The following is a 22,782-nucleotide window of genomic DNA, read 5'->3' as shown; positions in this document are numbered from 1 at the left end:
TAAGAATTGTACAGAAGATCACATGTTTCTTTAGGTTGTAAATGAGTCATAGAATAACTCAGTTAACTTTGCTTTCTAACATAATGTGGATTTCTTGCAATGCAAAATGTTAGGAATTCTTAACAATATAGCATTTTATTATCTACGGATCTGACAAAAGGAAAGTAAGAAGTTGAAACTGCAATCTGAGTTAGACATGAAAGACTCTGTATGGCTGCTCAAAAGATGTGCTATGCAGAACATTCAGCAATTACTAAAACAAGGTAACAAAATTGCATGTCTTTAATTATTCCCAAATGAACAGAGACAAAGTTATCTCTGAATAGTGCCTTTGTATTTTTGCAGTTGACTGAACTTGTTTAAAACATCTTTTTGCAATCCTCTGTCAACATATGGCAAATAAGGAAATCCTCTTATTTTTTCCTCCATTGAAAGTAATTGAACCACTCACGTTGGTATTTAGATGTATTAAATTGGTATTTATTGCAGGGTAATGAGATATTCTAGAACTAACACAAGTTTGATCGCTTTGCCAAATTAAGTACATGCTCTTAAGTACCTGAGTTTCCTCATTTCTTATGTTAAAATAAAACAAGACAAACAGCAAAAAAATAAAACAAAACAAAACAAAACAAAACAAAAACAAACACTTAAGCAGGCATCTTAAACAGACAGAAGAAAAATACTGATGTAGACTACAGCATTATGACACCATAGACAGACTGTTAAGATTTAAGTGCCAAAGGTTTGCCAAGCAGCACTCAAGATCACTTCATTAACAGTTCCATCAGAATGGGTACTGACTGAGTTTTTGGCTTGTCATAATGTTTCTGGAAAGCAATTAGCTAAAACCAACAACTTGAATTAAGGCTTGGTGGCTGTACAAGCAGTTGGGTACTGCCTGTTTAAGCAAATCCCTGCAACTGTAAGATAAAATCTAGATGTTTTATTAGTTATGACAGTTCTGAAATCCAACACAAAGTAAACAGGAAACAGCAGGATTGTTTTATGAATACACTTATGTTTCACTTTTCCTAAAAAGAGGCAGCCCATATTTGTCATGTGCTGTCTCACAGTTGATTAGTTAGTTACAGCACAGCAAGAGTAATAAACCAACTGACTTCAGAAGATAGCTTAGGTAGTCTCCTAAGCTAGCACGTAACAAAGGTCATTGCTGGATCAGGACTTAAAGGAATCCTTTGCACATGAGAGGAGCTCTACCTTTTAGAATTGATGCACAGAGGTACAGACCTCCTTGTTCTCTCACTCTGGGTGGCAGCACAAAATAAAAGCACTATTCACGTTCTACTCAAATCTCCGAAATGTGACTTCAAGATACCTAGATCATTAGCAAGAATTGTAGTGCTCTAAGGACTAGGTGCAATGAAAATGCACTGGAAAGACTCTCCTCCTTCATGTACAGCTGATCAGTTTTCTGTTGATGGGATTAATATGTATTAATATTATAGGGAAACTGCATGGTTTCTGAATGAATCTTCTGATCTTGCAACTGTGATCAAGGCAAAGCCAGTAACATTATTTAAATAATAATGACACTGGAAAAGGACTGCTTAAAGAAAAAATACAAATGATGATGATAGATAAGTAAAACCAGTGCTTGGAAATTCTTTTCCATAGGTACTTAGCATTAGCAGATGCTTGCTTGAGTGTTTCTGATCAGCAACATTCCTTCCTATCGGACATGCAACTCCAAACACTACAAGTCATAAATCAGGCCTTACAGGAAACAATACTGTAAATTGTGAGATTTTAAAACATACTAAACAATTTTTTTTTATTTTTTTTAGTGAAAACTCAGCTTTTCCTGTGATGTTAGGATTTTGGCAGCTATTCCTTTCAGGAGAACGTATGAACATATCCTGAGTGAGAGTGGCAGACAAGCCTGAAACACACCTTGTTGAAGCTGAAGCCAAGAGACACTGAACACACTCAGACAGCACACTGCTAGCTGACAGCAGACACTTCACTCTGCTCAGTGACTTACACTGTGCACACCAAAGATCCTCAGGGAATGCTCTAGACAGTGACAGTTTGCTACCCATGCCTACTTTTCCCCAGTGAAGATCTTCCAGATAAAAGCTTTGGCCTGGCAGAGCTGATGCAAATGCATTTGAGGGGGCAGAAGATCTGAGCCTGTCTGACCCGGGATAATTTGCATTCAAACAAAATAAATCCAGTTCAATTCCCATAGCAATTTTATTTTGCTATGAATAGCTCAGGCAGCTCCAAAAGCGAGGAGCTCGGGTTACATCTGATTGCCAGCTGTATTGCTTACTAAGAAGTTAGGTCAGTGGTTCCCAACCTTTTAATTTTCCTTGTTGGAGTATACATTGCTATGGATTAGTTACATGAGAGAGTGGTCACAAGGAACTCTGTAGGGAATAAAGTATCAGCTTTGCTGATATTCCACATACACAGACATACATATGTTGAAATATCTACGTGGGAAGGAGAAAGGGAGTGGAATAAAAGAGCTTAGGCCATTGAGGGAATGGAAAACAAGAAGCAAAGATGGCCCAAGGGTGAAAATGTCAAGCTGGCGCCTGCGTTATCTGGATTCAGCTCCCAGTTCTTCATCCTACAGCTTCTTTGTTCCTTATTTCTCAGTTTTAAAGGCAGGGCAGTATAATCTGTACTGTAAATGTTTGAAAAAATTGCAAAGACTCTCATTTGACCAGTCAGATTATTCTGTGCCCCTCACTATAGAAGCTCATGGCATTTCTCCTGCTGCAGCTCCAGCCTTCAGGGTGCTACTCAGCAGCTTGAGCACACAAACTCATAGTAACTAGGTACTTGCCACTTAGCAGGACTCTGCGCTGTTAAGTGCCCTGTCTGACGACGCACCACTCTGAACACCATCTGTCTCTCATCACATCACCGGGTAGCCTTCTTTTTGAAGTTTTGGAGGGAGTGGGAGTTTGTCTCTCTCTGCTGCTCGGGGTGTTATCTGGGCATCAGTTGGGGGGTGGTGAGCGACTGCTTTTGCATCACTTGTTATATACTTCATATATATATGAAGTCATAACTACTATCCTTTTCCTTCTCTTTATCTTAGTAAATAGTTTTATCTCAACCCACAAGTTCTACTTTGTTCTTTTCTGTTTTTCTTCCCCATCCCATTGGGAAAGGAGGAGTAAGTAAACGACTCTGTGGCACTTAGCCACTTGCCAGGTTAAATCACAACACATTTTCTTTCTAAGAAAAGACAGATCAGTAAAACTTCGAAGGCAGTTCATACTATTAACCTGAAATAGGACAGCAGCGTCCCACCAAATTAAAATTAGGCCTCACTGTTTTCTCAGTTTGTCACAACACAAGAAACCTGTACCAGGACAACCCCATGTATAAGTCAGACACACAGTAAGCCACATTCTTAGTCTCCAGGTCTTAGTTTAGAATGGACATTTGATTAAGAAGTGAGTTATTTGCTAATCTAAATGTAGTAACTGCCATCTACAGTCCATGTCATGAAATATGCCCATGTATTTCTGGGCACAGCTTACAACCTGCCTTCACATTGTATTGCCAAATATACCATGGGTCCAAAAATTTCATCCCTTAATTGTAGTCAAATGCAACAAGCTACCAAACAGTGGTGCCCACATATACTGCTTCATCCCTGTATTGATTCAGAATAGTGCACTCATTCACACTCCTCTCTCTCACAAATTTCACTACTTTTTTATTGTAAGGGAACAGTGCACCAAGGTGAGCATGCCACCTCTTTTGCTGGTTTAACTAGTGAAATTAGAAGCAGAAAACCTGGGCCCCCATTTAGAAAAGTATTTAATACTATTATAAATATAAGTTTGATGAGAAATTATTTTCAGTAAAATTTTCTATCAGCAGTAACCCTCGTAATAAAAGCAAGTTTGACCTTGTGCAAAATATGATATGATACAATGTCAAAACAGTCCTCCTAAAATTGACATAATAATGCTGCTTTAATTTTGGTCCAGATTTTCAGCATAAAGAGAGTTGAATCCACCCCTCCAATTTACACCTGTTGTCATCTGTAGTGGAAATGCTATGTCTTGGCCTGAAACAGCAATTGAGCACCTGGTGAAAAAGGAGGGCCAACCCAGGGGAGATCAGGTGTAAGCAATGCACCTAAGTGACTGGAAGGGGTGAGGCCAGGGTCCACACCTTCACAGACCAGGTTGGCAGTGGAGATGAGGGCATATTTTGCTGGAGATTCCTGCTTACCTGGAAGCTTCCAATGGTAAGCAGGAATTTTTTCCCCTTCATTTCTGTGTCTGCTGCATTTGGCCTTGTTCTTATTTGTTGTAGCTAAAGACTTTACCACCCTGCTATTATCATCCCATTATAGCATTACAACATCCTATTTGTTGATGGGGTCAGAGTGCAACAGAAAAGTCTAAGCCAGTATTTGGGCCATTGACATAATGTTTTGCAAGTATTCAGATCTGTATTCAACTGAGCCTTACTGACTAGGTCTGCAGAACTATAATGGTTATGAAAGGTTACACTGACTTTTCTATAAGTCTATGAATTATGTGATGCTTCAGTTGAGAGTTGAGATGAGTCTTAAAAGAAGTATGAAGGCTGCGTAGAAACGTTTGTGTTAACTAACAAAATTAGCTCCATCATGTACCTCTGAAAATCAGAGTTAAGATCAGAGAACAAAAGAGTATGAGGAGGGGGAAATAAAAACTTCTGTTTCTACAGAGACCTACAGAAACTGACTTAAAAAGAGAGGTCTTTGATTCCTGCCTTAGCAAGCACACAATTGTGATTTTCAAGTAAGTGAGTAGCATTCATGAAAGTGTTTGTACAGTAGAGTGTTTTCAATGTACTACTTCCTATTATAGTTTGTGGAGCTCCAGAGATCAAAGTAACCTTCTGAAGATCTTTGAGACGTCAAGAAATAGGGAAAATAAAATGGCAAAGGAAAGGTTGTACTTGAAAGTAACTTTTCATTCTGTGAGATACTATGTTAAATTGATCCATGAAACCTGGAAATCTATTGACACTGATGCTGCCACAACGGTGAGCACTGCTGGCCCTCTAGCTGGAGCAAAAATTGAGGGAAGTGAAGAGAGATAAAATCACATGGAGTGTCTTGACGACTTAACATGTTTCAAAGTTATAAAAGGATGGCTTAAAAAAAGTCAACAGAAGATTTAGCAGGCAAAATTTCCTAGGCAGCCTGACCTTCTTTCTGCAATGAATCTACTGAACAGTAGGTTAAACAAAGGTCAGGTTAAATACAGGTTAAGGAAAAAGCTCGAAGAAGAGGAATGTGCTGTCAGGTTTACAGAGGCTTTGGGACATCATGGAAGTGAGTGAGAGTTACAGATGCTTCAGTCTCATCTATCCTAGGGCTTGTGTGCACTCCCTGCTCCAGCCTGACACCACAGAACACAAGAGCCCCACTGAATGCTTGTGCAGGTGCTGACTTACCATTCTCACATTCTAACTTCTCAGCTGTATCCTGTCCCAAGCCTGTCTCTCATATTAGTGTACCCCTGACTTGTCCCCAAAATCATCTGGCTGCTGAGTGGTCTCTTGAGCTTTCCCTGGCTGTGGGGTCTCTGTGCTGCCTGCCAAGATACCAGTGACAGGAAGGTAGCCAAGTGCTATTCATGACTACATGTTTTCCTACACAAGACTTGTGTTTCTAGGAATTAAAGTGCAATTTTCACACTTCTCAGTGTGAATTTGCCTGGCTTTTGTGTCATGACTAAAGATGGGATTGTTCATGCAATCCATGTGGATCATCGGTCATTTACTCCACCTTTCCTTCTTTCCAGGTGGTAACATAAACAGAGGAAAAGCCAGAAAGACCTCTTGTTGTGAAACATTTCCTCTCTTCACAGCATGTTACACTATACACCTCTCCCACGAAATAACACCAGCCGTGTTAATGTCCTATAGAAGTAAATTAGTCACAAATAGCACCACAGGGAACTATTTTGAATGTATACCATATAATCAGGAAATGCCCACCCTCCTTATCTGCCAGGGAACCAGGAAACTGAAAGCTTTGTAATTTTAAACTGCCCATCAGTTGCTATGAATCAATCACACATCTCACTTTGGAAAGCTAGTGTACATAAGGAATGCTGTTAAGATAAGAGAGGGCTGAAACTACACTCCCACTCTTGTTGAAATAGTTTCAGCCCAAGATTTCATGCTTGATGACTCCTGTCCTGGGCTCCTCTTTGTGCACCTCCACTGTGATCCTCAAAGGGACTACAACAGGATACTGGACATATTTTTTTCAAACTATTTATGCTGTTATCAATCAATCCTAAATCTCTCTCAATATTTTTGCATTAGTAAATCAATTGCATAAGATACTTCATGAACTCACAATAAGTTCTTCCTTTAGCATATACTAGTACATAGTGATTGGAGTAATGCAAGAACAGTATGTCACAGTTTTTGCAGCTACTTTACATCCAGCCACTTGCTATAAAAACCAATCAGAGACGAATCTCTTCGACTCTTTCCTTAAAATTTGAGTCAATTCCCTGGAAGAAACATGAAGGAGTTCATTTAAATAGCTAGAACGTGTTATTGCTATTTAATGGCAGAGAAGGCAACAGCTCTAAAAAGCACTGCCCTGTGCAACTTTATGTAAATAATACACTAATATCTACTGAATTTCACTGTCTTTTGTAAAATCAAGATCATCAATTCAGTGCCTTTGTATAGATGTGTGTATGCATACATATTTTTTTTATTTTTTATTGGCTAGTGAAATGCAGAGTCAGACCCAGAAGGTGAAGTGCCACAGAGTCTAAATGCTACATTTGACTTCATCAGGACTTGATCATGATTACAGCAGGTAAGCTCTTTCCAGTTATTTACCTTTGAGTATGTTGCTGGTTTTCTGGGAAGCTGCTTGAATTCCTGCTTCGTTTCACTTCTGGCTGTTACTAAACAGTCCATAAGAAGAAGATAGGGTCAGTCTGCAGATTGGTTTCTTTGCCTTCCAGGTAGGCCATTTTCCTCTATCTTCTAACTCAGTGTAACCTGATTATACTGCTCCACCTTGGTCTACTTACAAGATGTGTTCGGGGACTGACAGTGGAAATTGACATGCTTTGCTTTCTTTACAAACCAGCATAACCTTTCTTCTGAAAAATATATTTCTAAACAAAACAGAAATTGTAATAATTTTACCAAAAAGGTACTGTGTGCCTCTTGAATCAAAGGCCAGAATGGAAGAAAAGGGAACCCTTTTAGGTCCAGTTTCGATCCAAAGAGGCACAGAACATATTATTCATTATAAACTTCAGATGAAGCCCCTAAAACAGCAGGTATCTGCCAATGACAGTGGAAGATACCATGCTGCAGGGATCAGAGCTGTTCACTTTTGTCTCAGCTTGCAAAGTTTCCTTTTTCCTCCCCCTTTGCTGAGGTTTTAGCTGCTAGAGGCAAGAAAACAATCTGATCATCAGTATGTGTTGTTGGAAATGCAAAATGTATCTGTACAGCCTTCAGCATGGTTTCTAGCATAAAGAGTAGCCAGCAACCAGAGAAAGAAACTGGGGACTGGAGATACTGTTGTGTTAGGCTGATGTCTAGTGTTTTTACAGACAGTTATTGTAAACAATGTAATGTAGAATGATCCTCTGTCAGATGAAGTAGCAAAAAAGGGCAAAAGTGACAGAAGCATTTTTTCATCCATATTATAATCATTCACAGCTCCATGGGGGGCTGCAGATAATTCAGGCTGGCCCTAGACCAAAGTTTGTACTTCAGCCTTTAATTTATACTTGCATCAACCAAAATAAATAGCAAAATCTTCTGTTAAGTGTTAACAGGAAATGAAACTGGGTAGCCACATATTTAGAAAGGCTTAATCTTTCTTCTCTCACAGCCATTATACCTACCCTATACCATTACCAGGTAATACTTCAATAGTGAAAATACTTCTTGAGGTTTAGTCTAGCCTGACTTTAAGAACTACTGTTTTGATTAATTCTTTCTAAAAAGAGTATGACAGAAGACAAGCCTACTCATGACAATTGTTTTTAAACATAGAATCATAGAATGCTCAGTCTTCTCACTGAAGTGCGCTGACTTGCAGAAAGAGAAAGCAAATTTGTTTAATTTTATTGTTTGAAAAAAATCTAATTATTTTGGTGTTATGTAAATTTTATATCTCATGGCAAAGTAACTGTTGAGCTGAAGAGTAATCCCTGTTTTGTTAGTTTGTGTACTCTGACACAGTTTATTGCATTACATTCTTAAATTAGTTGGAAGCCACACTGTGCAGCAGAGTGTAAAAACAGAAGTGAGAGCTCAAGCCAGGTCAAGCGTATTTTGTACAGGTCCGTTTAAAAAAAAATAAAATCTCATTCTATTAATATTAATAAAGATGTTGAGACACAAAAGTCCTTCACTTAGCATATTAGGCAGGCACAAGCTGTCAAGTGATCCCACTGTGAACAGCAAGAATCCAGTCCTCACAGCATAAAGCCGTGAGTGTGCTGTGTACATAGTAGTGCAGCTAGAAATGCTAATGCCACAGAAGAGTGAAAAGGCAATGCCCTATTGTCTCCATAAGTAAACATCACTTTATTGCTTCAGCTTCCTCTTCTACTAAATGTGTGTATGCTGGATCTTGCTATTCCATTAAGAATAACTTCAAGACCTGTTATCTTTGTCCCCATACTTTTTTATTTTATTACTCGGTGGCAGGGACTAGCTGGAAGCTACATATAAGATTCAGGAAAATGCTTATTATCAGACTGCAGAAGCTGTTTGTAGATTTCCCTAGCCTATGAACGCTGTAAGAAAGAAATTAACTTGAACGTTCCAGAAATTGCTTTGGACAACAATGGTTCCCACGGTACTAAGCTCCAACCATCAAGACTCATTCACTTGCATATGACCTGATTATTTGACATTTCTTCACCTCATTCTTAGTGACTTCCGAGCATGATAAACAATAAAAGGTTACTGATGTCAACCCATTATGAGTCTCTAACACACATTAAAGCTCGTACAGAAGCCTAATACATTTGTAAATTGTGTTGATCTGCAAGGCATTATGATTTCAGGTTTCTGTAAATGTTTACCTCTAAGCTTTAGTCAGTGCTCTGCTGTCTGAACCAAAGTAAAGTTCTGCTTCCATCAGCTATTTCACATAGCTGGTCGAATCACTGTCAGAGCAAATCAATAGGAAATTCCTTTCGCATACTGTAATTTATGGTAGACCTGCAGCAACAGAATTGGGATTAAAATGGGATAAGAAAAGGCAAGAAAGAACCAACATTTCTGCTCCCAGTGATGTGATCAAAAAGACAGAGGAAAACCTTGTTTGTAATACAACTGTACATTAAAGTTCAATTCAGATATCATTTAAAAGCTAGTCAGAGCCTTCCTAATGCAAAATGAGTGAGTTTTAGGAAAAAAAGATAATGAAGTCTGAGCTTTAGTTGATAGAACCTTGCTGTAGGTTTAGCTCTCATTGCAGGTAGCCAAGTTTAACCCCTCTTCTGTTAACTCACTGACAGAAGACCACTTAAGTCTGTCACGTAGACTTAACAACTTCTGTGTTTGACTGGGAGTCAGGTTAGAGGAAATACTTCTAACAAAGCTGTTCAATTCAGTGAGGCTGTTGCCAGATTGTCATTGGACACTGAGATTTCCAAAAAAAAGACAGGTATTTTCTAGAATCCCTGTGGAGAGTTATAAATCCATAAATGAAATCAGGCGAAGCTCTGAAATTATCTTATTGAACCAACTGGTAAACTGTTGGCATAGCAGCCAATTGCACAGCATGGCCCCAGCTTTTATTGTACCCCATCCAAGAACTGCAAATTTCAAATCACAGAAGGTGATAACAGACTTCAGGCCTCTGTCCTTCTCTCATCGCTGACAGTACAAGGGATGAAGGTCAAGTTCCCATTTCAATGCAAGCATGCAAATCACAAACCTGTCATACTTAGAACACCAGTTTGGCAGAGAGGCTAAGAGAAATCTTGGAGGAGAAAAAAAGAGAACTTACAAATAATTTTGATGCTATTGTTTGTTCAAATTAAGTGGGTTGTACAGCATGGCCAGGGCACAATCAGGATACCTCTCTGCTTTCCATTGCCTCCACTGCTATGTGCTGTGTACAGAACTTTGGGAGTGGGCTGCTTGAGCTGGACTTGAACTACAGTCTCACAGACTGTTAATTGTGTTTTGATTGAGTAAATGGCTTTAGATTCTGAGTCTGCAAACCTGGTATTTTCTTCAAACACTTTTTAAGTGGAGGAAGAAGGAAAAAAAAAAATAATAAAACAAAAAGCTGCTACTAGTTTTTAGAATCTGTCTTTAAGTAGAGAAAGATTTTTGGATGTTCAACAGTTCACTGCTGTGGAGAAAAGAGTATGTTGCATCTCAGCAGCAGAAATGGTATGATCCAAACAAAAATAGTGGCACTTAAAATAAAAATCCTCATTTACATCAAAGACATCCTGTTATGAGGAGGTCAAGTCTGTGCAGACAGGTCATCCTCTCTTGACCCCCGTGGAGGCATTTGACTACTTGTTTCTCTCTAACAGACTCACTCTCTAAGGGAAACTGTGGGAACTAAGAGTTGAGGAAAGACTTTGCTACAGAAAGAAAAATGCTCATGTTTCAAGGATAGATGAATTCTACTGATTCCTTTAGAAGTTACATCTCTACTTCTTAAGAAAGATAAACTGCCTATTTATCAGACAACTTTGTTTCTGGAACTGCTTTTAGAGTGCAAGCAATGGTATTCACTATAGGGTGGAGTTTGGTGTGAGATACACGAGAGAACGATTTCCATGCTCTTACTACCAGTTAACAATAATAGAGCTGGAAAAAACAACTGAGCACACTAGCTCCTGTGGGCAGCCTTGAGACCTGTTGCATGCTCGCAGCCCACTGTACTCAGGCAGATAGGGCCAACTGCTCTTAGACAGTGACACAGTATTTCCTCTATGTGTTCAAGGGCTACAGGTTTGGTTTTGGATTCTTGGTTTTACTATATAATTTGGGAAAAACACCCACTATTACCTGTCCAGCCCAGACAATTATGTGTCCAGCATTTAACTTCTTGAATTCAGTTTCTGACCCATGAGGAATCAGTTGGCTCACAATGCCTGGAATAACATAATCCTTGTCTTGCAGAGGAGTTTAATGTAAAGTTTATCAGACAGCTATAGAGAAGGGTAATCAATAATAACCTTATCATCATGTAATTCAATTCCTGTCAGAGGTCAATAGAAGGCTGAAGCCAGAAGTGTTATGTGTATATGTGTCCAGTATAATATAAAAATCTTGAATATGGCTTTTTCTCACTATTACTTCATTTTCCTTGAAATTGTTTTGCCCCTTTCTTTATTGTGTTAAGGGAAGACTAATGGCACAGTGTCCATCAAGACAGTGGACAAAATGATGACCTTGTGAAACATAGTTTGAATTTTGTAAGGGATGGAGATGTAATGGTGTGTGAATATAAAGAAAGCCAATTAACATATGTTCCAATGCTGTTCATTTTGTTCTCATGTAACAGAAAAAATATGGAACTTGTATATTGACTTGTGGAAGGCCTAAAAATAGCTTTGGGAAGGAGTCAAATTGTCATTTCTGTATTTGGTTTCTTTTCAAGGTCCTAATGGGCCAAATTTTGTCCTATTTTTACAGCTGTAGTTTTCTAAAGAACTCTCCTTGCAAACAGCAGTTGTTTTGTACTCTCACCAGCAGTCTGGCTCACTGATTTTGATGGGAGTTTGTCTGAAAAAGAACCTTGGGATTTGTCTCAACATACTTAATTGGACATCAAGTGTGAGCTCTAGGAATAAGAGACTGTTGTTAGCATGAACTTAAGTAATGCTAATACAGGGTGCAATTAAATGACTACAAAGAATGGGTACATGAGTTGCCTTGCCTGCCTGCCTCTTAGGTGGCCAGACTGCATTAAGAAGGTTTAATTTTGTGGCTTCTTTGATACTTTGAGCAAGTCCTGCCCTCAGACGTGCACACACAACTACCGTTGAATTAATACATCTCCTGTTTATCTCTCAGTAGTACATCTAACCCTTTCTCCAGTCGTAGACTTCTCTGACAGCTCAGTGAGTGTAACATGATTCATCCTTCCCTCCTCTTTCTCTTCCCTTGACTAGACACTAACAAACACAACAGAACTTGAGACAAGAGGCCCCTTATAATGAAAGATTCGATCACATCTTACCAAAAACAAAGGAGGGCACCAGCTAGTGCATGAAGCTGACTCCACTCTTCTAATTGCAGTACATAAATACAAGGGCCAAATAGCACATATTCTCCTCTAGCATAAGCAGGGGCAGTCTGTCAGGTCTCCACACTGGTGTGCTTGTTTAGGGTTGAATTTGGCCTAAACAATAAAACTGTGTACTTTACAAGACTTGAATTGTTCCAGCGAACTGATTATCCCTCTGACTGAGTAGATATGCATGTCTACTCAGCGGTGTAAAGCTAAGAGTATTCCTTTATGTTGTCTATATATTTTGTTTATGTGTTTGCCATATACTCTAATACCTGTCTCCTCCACCAAACAGCTGCAATGCTTCCACAGATGTTCCATAAAACCAACTCATTCATTATGATCAGTATTTTCTATGTTTTGTGCTCTGGACTATGCTATAAACTTCCTTGACTCTTTCAGTGAGGTCTTGTTCACAAGGGAACATGACTTCAGTTCCTAAAAGTACATTTTAAAATTATTTTTAAGAATGTCTCAAGAACATAAACTGACTGCTGACAACTCTGGAGTTTCTTTGTTCTCTGCCCAATTTACCATGTAAAGTGAGTTGTTTCCAGTCACACAAGAGACAGAACAGAGACCAAAAGCATATAAAAAGAGACAATCAAACCACAGAGAGTTGAGTAAAGCTTTTAGGGACAATGTCATCCTGAAGTGGGTTTAAAGATGATGAACGTGACACAAATATCTGTTTTTAATACAGGAGTGAGAATGTAATGCTTACAGAGATGGAGAATGCAGAAATGGCCATATTCAATATTTCCTAAAAATTTTTTTATCCTAACAGTGGCCTACACCATCTCCTTCAGAAAAGCCCTTCATTATGTGCATTTGGCATAGTCAGCATTCCAGTTATATAGCTAAAGGCAATTGCAAGTAATTTTATATTAGTGAACAATAGTGGGAATCATACATTTTACTTTGAATAAGTAAGAATTAAGTCAGGAGCTCAGAGAAAAAATATATATATATGTTTGGGCAGAATGAGCAGCTTGAATTGAAAGTGAGATGAAGTGGCAGGACCAAACCAGCAGCCAGGATGTATACACTGGGATAGCATGAAGAATTGAAGGAAACTCCCAAAAGTCATGCTTGGCTACCATAAGAATTTTATTAAAAGCAATTATGAACATCAGTGCAGAAAGGAGTTGAAGATTTTACACGATTTTCTATTTGGGCCACATTAAGATGATGCCAGAAGAACAAACTGCTTTTGTATTTACAAATGTAAATGAACTCACTGACCCAAAGTTAAAAGAGTTAAACAAACAGAAACAGCCCTGAGAGTAAGAATGTATTAGTGAAACAAATGAAAATGAAAAATAAAAATTATCATAGCTTCTTTAGAGGGAACAAATCTTCTCTACACACAGACCATCATACATATTTAAGGTATATAAAGTACCTCTTTTGAGCATTCTTTATAAACTGAGTGAACCTATGCAACGCAGGACATAAGCCTGAATTTTACTAACTGTGACACGCTTTATTACTAGGTAAGCATGATGCTGTTACTCAGTGTCTGATGGTGAAGGAGAAATGTAAAAGATCTAAACAAGATTCCTGCATATAAGTTAATTTCATCAAAAAATAAGAAATAAAAAAATAAAAACAAACATAACAGATGGTACAGCATATGCTGAATGAAGAAAAAAAGGCAGGAAAAAAAGAATTTTCCTGTTGACAATCAAAGTACCTAAATATTTGGATGACGAAAAGGCAAGAGATATTCCTCAAAGTAAATGTGTATGCATTATTCTAAAATGCTAAATTAATTTACACCAGAAAAAGAGCATGGGCCAAAGTTTGCCTTTTGACCCATCAAGAAAGTTATCTCAGTGGATGGAAACATTTGGTTTCCAATCAGCAATTCAGCATGAAAATGTGAGGCCTCGGTGTCAACTACATTATCAAAATGTTAGATACACACATATCTTAATAGATGATACTGAAGCAACAAATTCTTGCTCCTTTCCAGTGTTAAGTTAAGGTCATCCTGTCTAACAAACCATTTCATATAGACTCTCTCAAAAGTCCACTCTGCAGGCAATGGCAGATAACAGACAACTGAATGACTGAATACTCTAGGTCATCCAAAAAATTAGATCAAAGAGTCCCTGTAGTCTATTGAAATGCAATTGCTTCCAAATCACATTGTGGTGTTCCAGGCCTGAAAGAATGGGTCACTGCAATTTTATTGTAGGGAAGCTATTGCTAATGAAAGGAACAATGGAAAGATTAGTGCTACCAACCATATAGAAGAAACACCACTTTCGGTTTAATTGCAGTGAACAAAGCAAATAGGAAAGAAGGGCAACCAAGTGACAAAAGTAGTTGGTGCAAAGAGGATATAGAAGCTATTCACAAGGTTCTCTTGGTCAGGGCACAGCGTCCAGACTTAACATATGATTACTGAATTTGGATCACAGTAAAAAAGCGACGCGGTTGTCATTACAAACAGCTGACGACACATTTTTAAGGAAGTCTTGCAAACTGAAAGACTAAGAATTCTGTTGATAATTTTCCTGCTGGGCAATAGTTGCACAGAAATTAATAAAAGCATAGGGAGAAAGGAACAATTATACATTGTGATACTGACTCTGCAGGAGATTATTAAAAGTTATTTTAAACTCGTAAATGAAGTAAAACAATTTAAGGTGAACTATGTTAAATCTTGGAACTGATTAAAGAAGGAGACAGATTCTAATTGATGATAGCATAGATACTGAAAAGGTTCTGCCGTAATAAGTTTTTTGAAGCCACAATATTTATTCTCTTTTGATCGGTTTCTGGATCTTTTGTAAGTAAAGCTTACCAGTCATAACAACCTCTATGTCGAGACAGTGGTAAAAGATCCATTTCAGTCTCAGTTAAGATCACTACATTCTGTTCCTCTGTGACCCCAGGCAGACTTGAACCTTCCTTCTCCAGACAAGACACGACAAGCCCAGCTCCACTTAGCTCTTGATGCATGTTAGAAAATAAAACGTGACCAAACAGGGAGATCACCCAAACTCCAGCTGTTGCACAGAGGCAGAACGCTTCCCTTAGAGGAAATGGCAAACACTGCAATAAGTTAAAACAGCTTTTGTCTAAACAAAAATGATAAAACCTGTTAGATTTGAAAGTTAAGCTTCCATAGAAATTCCCAACTAAACACATCTGATAATGACAGTTCAGTACTACAAACATAAGAACAAAAAATGAAATAGAATTCATTCCAGCTCCTGGCATCTGCTTCAAAGCCACATTTGCAGCTGTCCAAATGAACTGGAAAACACTAATTCATCTAACTGCAGTGACCAACAGGTAAGTAGAGCATTCAAAACATTACCAGACTACTTCAACCAATTATCAGTATTCAACAGCTCTTCCCAGTGAGCCACCCTCTTCTCAAGTCGCTGATTACTATTTCAAAAGAAACACTGGACGTCTGAAGTGCCCCTCTTTTGGTCTCACCATGCAGTTTAATAGCCCTCATGATCAAGTACCTGTGCAAAAGAGATCTCTAGAGGGTGGCCCAACATATCCTTTGGACCTCTGAACCCTACAGCATAAAGATAGCTTCCTATAACCTAGCACTGTCGAATGTCACTGTTCTAATCTGCATCCATATGAAATCTGTGAAATGCAAGATCTTTTGCCCTGAAGCTAACAATAACTATTAATTCTGTAGTTAAGCATTCTGAATTACATCAGTAAAGACTCTTCTGGAGGAAAACAGCACTATCAAATACATCTTGAAAAAAAAACAACACCGTTTGTGCATAGTAATAATTTTTCATGAACTTGGACAACAGCCATCAATAGAAAATATGCAAGGACAGTATTTAACACATTCATAAGAGATCCACTCATCAAGGCTTATAAACCAGGGTAGGCTGGAACTTCCACAGGAAGCCAAGGGAAATTGGTTCATAACTGCTGCTGAGTTAGGAAATTCACCCTTCCTTAAAGTAGTTGACAAAACTAGGTATACGCTTTTTTTCTCATTAGCGTGTGGTTTGATTCTTTATTCACAGCAGTTCACAATAGCAGGAAGAACATTTATTTCAGAGGAAGCAAAACAGGTAGAAACTATCACCAACTATAACAAATGAAGACTTCCATGGGCTAATTACAAGGCCTACCAGTCTTCCGCTGTGCTGTCCTTAAAGATACCTTCCTTAAAAGTGTGATACAATTCATTGTAACTATACCTCTTCTGTTAAATGCAATAGCAACCAGTGGTATTAAGAAAATCACCAAATGGCATATGGTACATAAAGATCTTTGCCAAAACAACCATGGTTCCAAGTATGAAAATAGTTTGAGTACTGATTTGTTTGAAACACTTACCAAGCCTACACATGTAGATATTGCTACTGACGAGGTACTATCGTTCCTTATAAATCCCTGGTAGAAACATTGCTCAATTTCATGTTCCTGAGAATTTGAGACTCCATCTTTCCCAAGTACCTGGACAATAAAACTGTTGCTTAAAATGGTTGAAGGTTTAAGTTCTAAGTGAAGCTCCTGTCCAAATGCTGAAAATTTGTAGTGCAAGGAACTCCTTGAACTGTGAGTTGATCTCTTTTTCCTAGTACTGTGCAAAACATTGTGTGAAATGAACGATCCACTGGAATCCACTTTGACAGGTGTCACAAAGACATAATCTGTAACGATAAAGTTAGCTATCAGCTTTAGCATCCAGCAAATAAGGTGTCATTCTAGCACAGTAAGCAGCAGGCTTTTGTTATGGTATGAAGAATTCCCCCATTCAGGGAATAGCCTGAAAGCTCCACAGGCTATGTGTATATAGGCTTGGCTGCATGTATTCACCCTGTAAGTCACACAGCCTCTCAAACAGTGTTTGTTTCCTTTCTGCCCCACTGAGAGGTACAGACTAAGTAGCATAGCTGTGAACATTCCCACAATCACTCTTCTGAAGACATTTGTCATCACCAACAGATATGTAGATTTTCCCCTCCCCCTGTATTAATTGCTGTCAAATGTGAAGGCTGCTTTGGTTTGAGGGGTATTTTTTTTTTGTTCCCTAAGAATGCAGCAAATATTGTATCACTGTAGGAGAAAACCATGACTGGGACTTTGTAGAACTGTACCACTTGTTCAAATGGATTAAAGGATTAATTTATTAATGCCTTAACTGAGGGAGACCTCATCTCTTTGTAGTGACTTGATTAGACTGGGTTTCAAATTGTAACTGACCTTCAGAAGAAAGAGATTACATGCTACCTAATAACCTTTAGCCAGCCATTGCTAATTGCATGTCAAAGAAATTTATTGTTTTGGATAAAATACATGAAAAAAAATTACAAAACTTAACTGAGATCTACTAGCAGCAAACTATGAAAAGAAAAATCAGGGGCCCTGCTTCAGCCAGCTGCACAAGCAAGTGCCCAGCCTGAAGTCCATCACTACTGCTCTTGATCTGTCCATACAGGGACCCTGGAAGCAGGCTTTGAATTTTTGTCATGTGCTGAACTAGCACCTAATCCCAGTGCTGTAAGTATGCTGAATAAACTGCTTCCCAGTCCCACTGAACTGTTGGGTTGTATCTCTGTGCACCCTTAAAGATGCCTGTACATTTGACAGCTAGACAATCCATTCCTCTCCCTAAATTGAAATAACACCATTGCAAAAGAAGAAAAAAACCTTTCTTATCTTGTTAAAGGTGTTACAGAAACAATCAATCTCCTGGCCTGAGTAGATTTTATTGGGCACACACTAAGCTGAACACATAAGCAGTGATAAGCTGTTTCTTCTTAGTGGAAACAATACATCAAGAGCTTTTACTTTCCTGGAGTAGTGTTAATCAGCCTCAGAACTCAGGAGGCTAAGCAGGCTAGTGGCCAAAAACTGCAAGCAGCTGCTGGAGTGAGGGAATCCCCTGGTGAACAGGCATGGGTGCAAGAGGGTTTTCCTTCTGGCACCCTGGTGTGGTTCTCCATTGTACTTTATTTCCCCTCTCATCCAATCAAAAGCACATACTGCACTTCAACCTTCCCAAAGTCATCAGCATCTAAGTGCTAGTCTCTGCAGCCTGGGAACAAACAGCCCCTGGGCTCTCATTCACACAGCCTTTTCTCTCCAGGTTTGCTCTCCCTTAGCCTGCAGTGCTCTGCTTCTTCCGCTCTCCCACCCAAATCTTTTTACTACTTTTTGTCTCCTTGCTTCCATAACAAACACATGAGGTTTTGATGTTGTGGCTATGTACACATTCATCTTTCTAACTGCACATGTATATATGGATGTATTTACCATCTCATTTATTCATCCGCTTTGCCTGTAGACATCATTCCTTGTTGTCTTTGCACACAGGGCTGAACAAGTCAATCTGCCCTCAGTTAGCTGTTCTACAGAAGCCAACTCGCTTTCACTTTGTGCTCCCCAAATGCTTTAGCTTCTCCACTTTAAATGCTCATGCTACCAAGAAAAAAGCTCTACACAAATGTTCATATACATAGATACAGAAAGAGCAATACAAACCATGGTTTAATTCACTGCTACTGATGCTGTCACTGGTTAAACTTGCTGCATGAGACATGCAACAGAGGCAGCACAGCTGCAGGGTCTGCAAGAGAGAAAAAAAAAAAGAGAGAGAGAGAGAGAAAAGGAGTGTTGGGCGAGATTCACTTGACAAGGGAAGGCAGAAAGACAAGGCATCAGAAACTGTGCAGTAACCTGCTATGCAAGTACACTAGGCGATTGCAAAAGAAAGTGCTCTCGACCTGCCTTTACAGCGTTTCCAAGCCACAGGAAGGTCGGGAACTGCATGGAGCTGCAGCTGAGAATCGCGGCAGGTAAAGTCCAGACGACCAGCAGGAGACAGTCCATGTTCCGCCGTGCACCTGGCGTGCTACCTGCTCCCCGAAGCGCGCGGCGGCCGAGCCCGGATCCCCCGCATGGTCACCTGGGCTCTGCCCCGCAGCAGCTCCGGCGGCCGCCTCGCAGCGCCGCGCCCCCGCCGTGCGCGACGGCGGAGCCCATGGAGCGGCGCCCAGGTGAGCGCGCCCTCGCCGCCCGACGGCGCGCACGCTTTAAGCCTCCGCCGCCACCGCCGCCGCGGGGCAGCGCTGCCTCCGGCGCCGCGTCTCGGAGCGGTCGCCGCCCGGGGGGCGCCGCGGAGCGGAGCGGGCGGGACCAATAGGGAGGCGGCGGGGCCGAGCCGGGGCTGGGGATGGGGATGGGGCTGGGACCGAGGCTGGGCTGGGGGGTGCGAGGGGAGGCACCTGGGCGAGGGGGAGAAGGAGGCGGCTCCTCCAGCGTCCGGGAGAGAGGAAGGGCAGGACTGAAGGGAGAGCTGAGGTGCCGCACACCTGCGAGCGTGCAACTGGGGAAGAGAATGGAGTGCTGAGACGGAGGACTTCATCAAACGGACGAGTGGGTGACGATAAGGGAGAACGGAATTGGGAAAAAAGGAGAAGAGTCCAGTGTGAGCCATCCAGCGTTCAAAGTGCCATTCAATCGGAGAGAATAAGCTGTTATTTTCTATTATTTTCATGGGAAACAATCAATCAAAATCAAGGATTAGATTGCCTGTGGAGGAAACATATCTGTGATACTCAAGACCTGTTACTGAACATTGAACACTGAACACTGATGTCAGTAGGGGAGCTGGCTTTGTGCAGTGTCTTACAGGTACTGATCCAAAAGCCCCGGGCTTGACACATCCAGTCCACGCTTTTAGGTTACAGTTTCTTTTCTACCAAAAAAAAGCGTCAGTAAAGGATGAAATGTCTAAATAATCAGGAAGGAAACTTAAGTAGTGGAGTTAATGGGACAGACCCAGGTTGGCACACAATACAGAACCTGTTTCTGATGGTTTTGGCTGCAGGTAGAGAAGCGTCCCTCACCTCGGGATCTCCCTTTTGTGCTGGACTGTTTTCCTGTGTACATCTCAATGCAATCTCATTCAGAATCTCCCCCGTCCTGGTGTCACACCATGCAAACAGGCAGCGGCTGTGTCACCACCAGGTGCCTGGTGCTCCACTTGGCTCAGGATACAGCACAGCACGGGGCGGGGTGAACTGGGGGCCAGCTCCATCCACCTCCTTCCCCTGGGCTTCCTGGTGGCTGCTGTGGGGCAGTGCTTCACACTGAAATGCTTTCCCTTCCAAAGCATTGCTGTCCCTAAACCTTCAAAAACGTCACATGTGTGGAACTGCTCCTTCACCTCTGTCTCTTTCCCAGTGGATTTACACTATCACCTTGCTGAATACGTCATGATAAAGTTTCAAGACCTTTTTGTGACAGTGCAACTCTCACCTCTCACAGAGCGTATCCAAAAGGAATAGCTGGCTGCAAGTTCGTAGTGGTCACAAAACACGTAAAATGTGCTCTGCATAAGAGATAATAGGAGAAAAGAATAAAACCACAGGAGCTATAATTTTATTATCAGCCCGCAACACTGTGAACAGGCAGACATAACTGTTTTCAGTAAACTGCCTGGCTGGGAAGACTGACATTTAATTTGCTGGAAAGGGAAGGAAATACGTACAAACCTATAGCAATCGCAAGAATGGTTTAAAAAAGAAACAACAAAACTTCCATCACAAACCTAGCACTCCCTAGAAGGGAATCCTGCTCTTCATTTCTGTGGAGTTAAGACTTCACTCCAGGGATTTGTAGATTCTGAGAGTGATCAAAGAAGAAAAGGAAAAAAAGCAATACTATTTTGCATGACTATAAATGACATACGTCTAAATTTGAGTTGGCATTAGGCAGGGGACCCCAACCTTCTTTGGCCCGTAGGCAGCATCACTGATCAGTTAGCGTGCTCAGACAGCATCGTACTTTGCTCTCTGAGTCAATCATGGCCCCAGCAGTGATGGTCATAAACATCAGAGAACCCTGCAGACGGCTCCTTACCATGTGCAAACATCGTTACCATGCAAACCACAAGCAAATTAAAGCTCTGCGGTGTGGTAAACAGCCTTGTGTCAGAGGGTTGGCTTTCTCTCCCACTCCTGAGCACTCCCCACCTCAGACAACCACCTGGGATGTATTCCTTCATTACCATAACATGATCTGTTCATGGATTCTTCTCTCTTCTCACCAGGCCGCCATCTTGGACACTGCTAACACTTTTTCATGCTGATCCGTTTTGTCATATTTTTAGTGTACTTGTTTGTATCCACCTGCTGTAATTCTCTTCTGTCTACATGAGAAACTCTTCCATTACCAGCAAACATAAGGAAATGAAAAGTCCCAGTCCCTGATTATTTTTCTAGATACATTTGTAATAGAAATTAATCTGAATAATGTGTCTCATGTTTAAATCATATACGATTGACAGCTGGGAACAGAGTACTTCCAGTGAGAAAAAGCAGCAGTGAAGGCTTGTTGATATCAAGTACTTTAGTCACATTGTATTGACTGAGTAAGAATAGTAAAATCAGAGCAAAAACAGTTTTTTGCTACCTCTGTGTTCACTTTCTGCAACTCCATTCCTCCTTGACCATTTCTGCAACTATTTCTTACCAGGGAACATACTTATTGAGTTGTTCACAATACTTCCAGGTTAATCTTGATGCTCTCTCTGCACTGATCCTCATAAAGACGTTTCACTCTCAGCAGGCTTTGGTGCAGACTAATCACATGCTGGGTGAAACTCCTTGTGGAGAAGTCTTCATGAAAACATCCCTGGTGATGTTCAAGAGGCATCTGGATGAGGAGCTACAAGATATGGCTTAGTGGCTTGTAGTAGCAATGGTAATGGGAAGATGGTTGGACTAGATGATCTTGTAGGTCCTTTCCAATCTTATGATTCTATGATCCCATGATTCTATGATCCGTATGTCACCTAAACGCATTCGGCACCATGAGGTTAAATAAGAAGACAAATCTCTCCAGCTGGCACAAGTAGCCATTGCTCCTCTGCTTGGCTGGCACACAGAATGATGCAGTCCTTCCTGTTGTGACAATCCCCATGCAGAAGGGAGGCTGCACATGCAGATTTCATAGTCTCTCTGCTGCAGGGAGCATCTGAAGTATGAGTGGGTTACCACTGGGACATGACACATCCCAAAACACTGATGACCTGAAGACAATGGTTGCCTCCACCCTCCAGCTAGAACAGTTGCTCTTACCTTAGTTGCTCTTACCTCCACAAACCACATTTGTAAAGCACTAGACAGTATTGCAACTCCTGCTAACAGCAGAGCTACTCCTATACTGTTTCCTCTCCTCTCTCCCCGCATTTTAAAAGCTACTCTAATGAAAAGAAACAACAAATCCTTCTTTGTTTACTTCCGTGAAATTTGAAGCTGGCCACAGTGTTCTCAGGAATGGGAAATGCTAGAGTAGCGTATACCCAAAAGCACATGCAAAGCACACTTCAGCATTTCTAGCCAGGGCATAGCTTATAATATAAGCTACTGTAATGAAGTTGCTTTTGCACGATGGTTAATTGCATTCTTCAGTGACACATGGCATGGGCTATACAGCATCACTGGTTATTCTGTTTATAGGTGACCAAATTTCAGCTGACATGGAAACTGTATAAGTAGCAAAAATATCTA

At 40.5% G+C, this 22,782-nt stretch overlaps 1 protein-coding gene across 1 annotated transcript in view; it reads right to left on the bottom strand.

Moving 5' to 3' along the window:
* ADAMTS18 (ADAM metallopeptidase with thrombospondin type 1 motif 18) overlaps positions 1-19,096 on the bottom strand; it is a 64,591-nt gene extending 45,495 nt beyond the window's left edge. Inside the window, exons 1-3 of the mRNA XM_072346554.1 lie at positions 18,995-19,096; positions 18,749-18,833; positions 16,598-16,914 (exon numbers count right to left, since the gene is read on the bottom strand). Coding sequence (XP_072202655.1) covers positions 16,598-16,914; positions 18,749-18,833; positions 18,995-19,096 — 504 coding nt within the window. The remainder of the gene's footprint in view (positions 1-16,597; positions 16,915-18,748; positions 18,834-18,994) is intronic.
* Between the last annotated feature and the right edge of the window lie 3,686 nt (positions 19,097-22,782).

Source organism: Excalfactoria chinensis, chromosome 11 (assembly GCF_039878825.1).
Source record: "Excalfactoria chinensis isolate bCotChi1 chromosome 11, bCotChi1.hap2, whole genome shotgun sequence".
NCBI classification, from domain to species: Eukaryota; Metazoa; Chordata; class Aves; order Galliformes; family Phasianidae; genus Excalfactoria; species Excalfactoria chinensis.
Note: the sequence above shows the minus strand (reverse complement) of the source record. Positions and strands in the feature narration are given on the sequence as shown.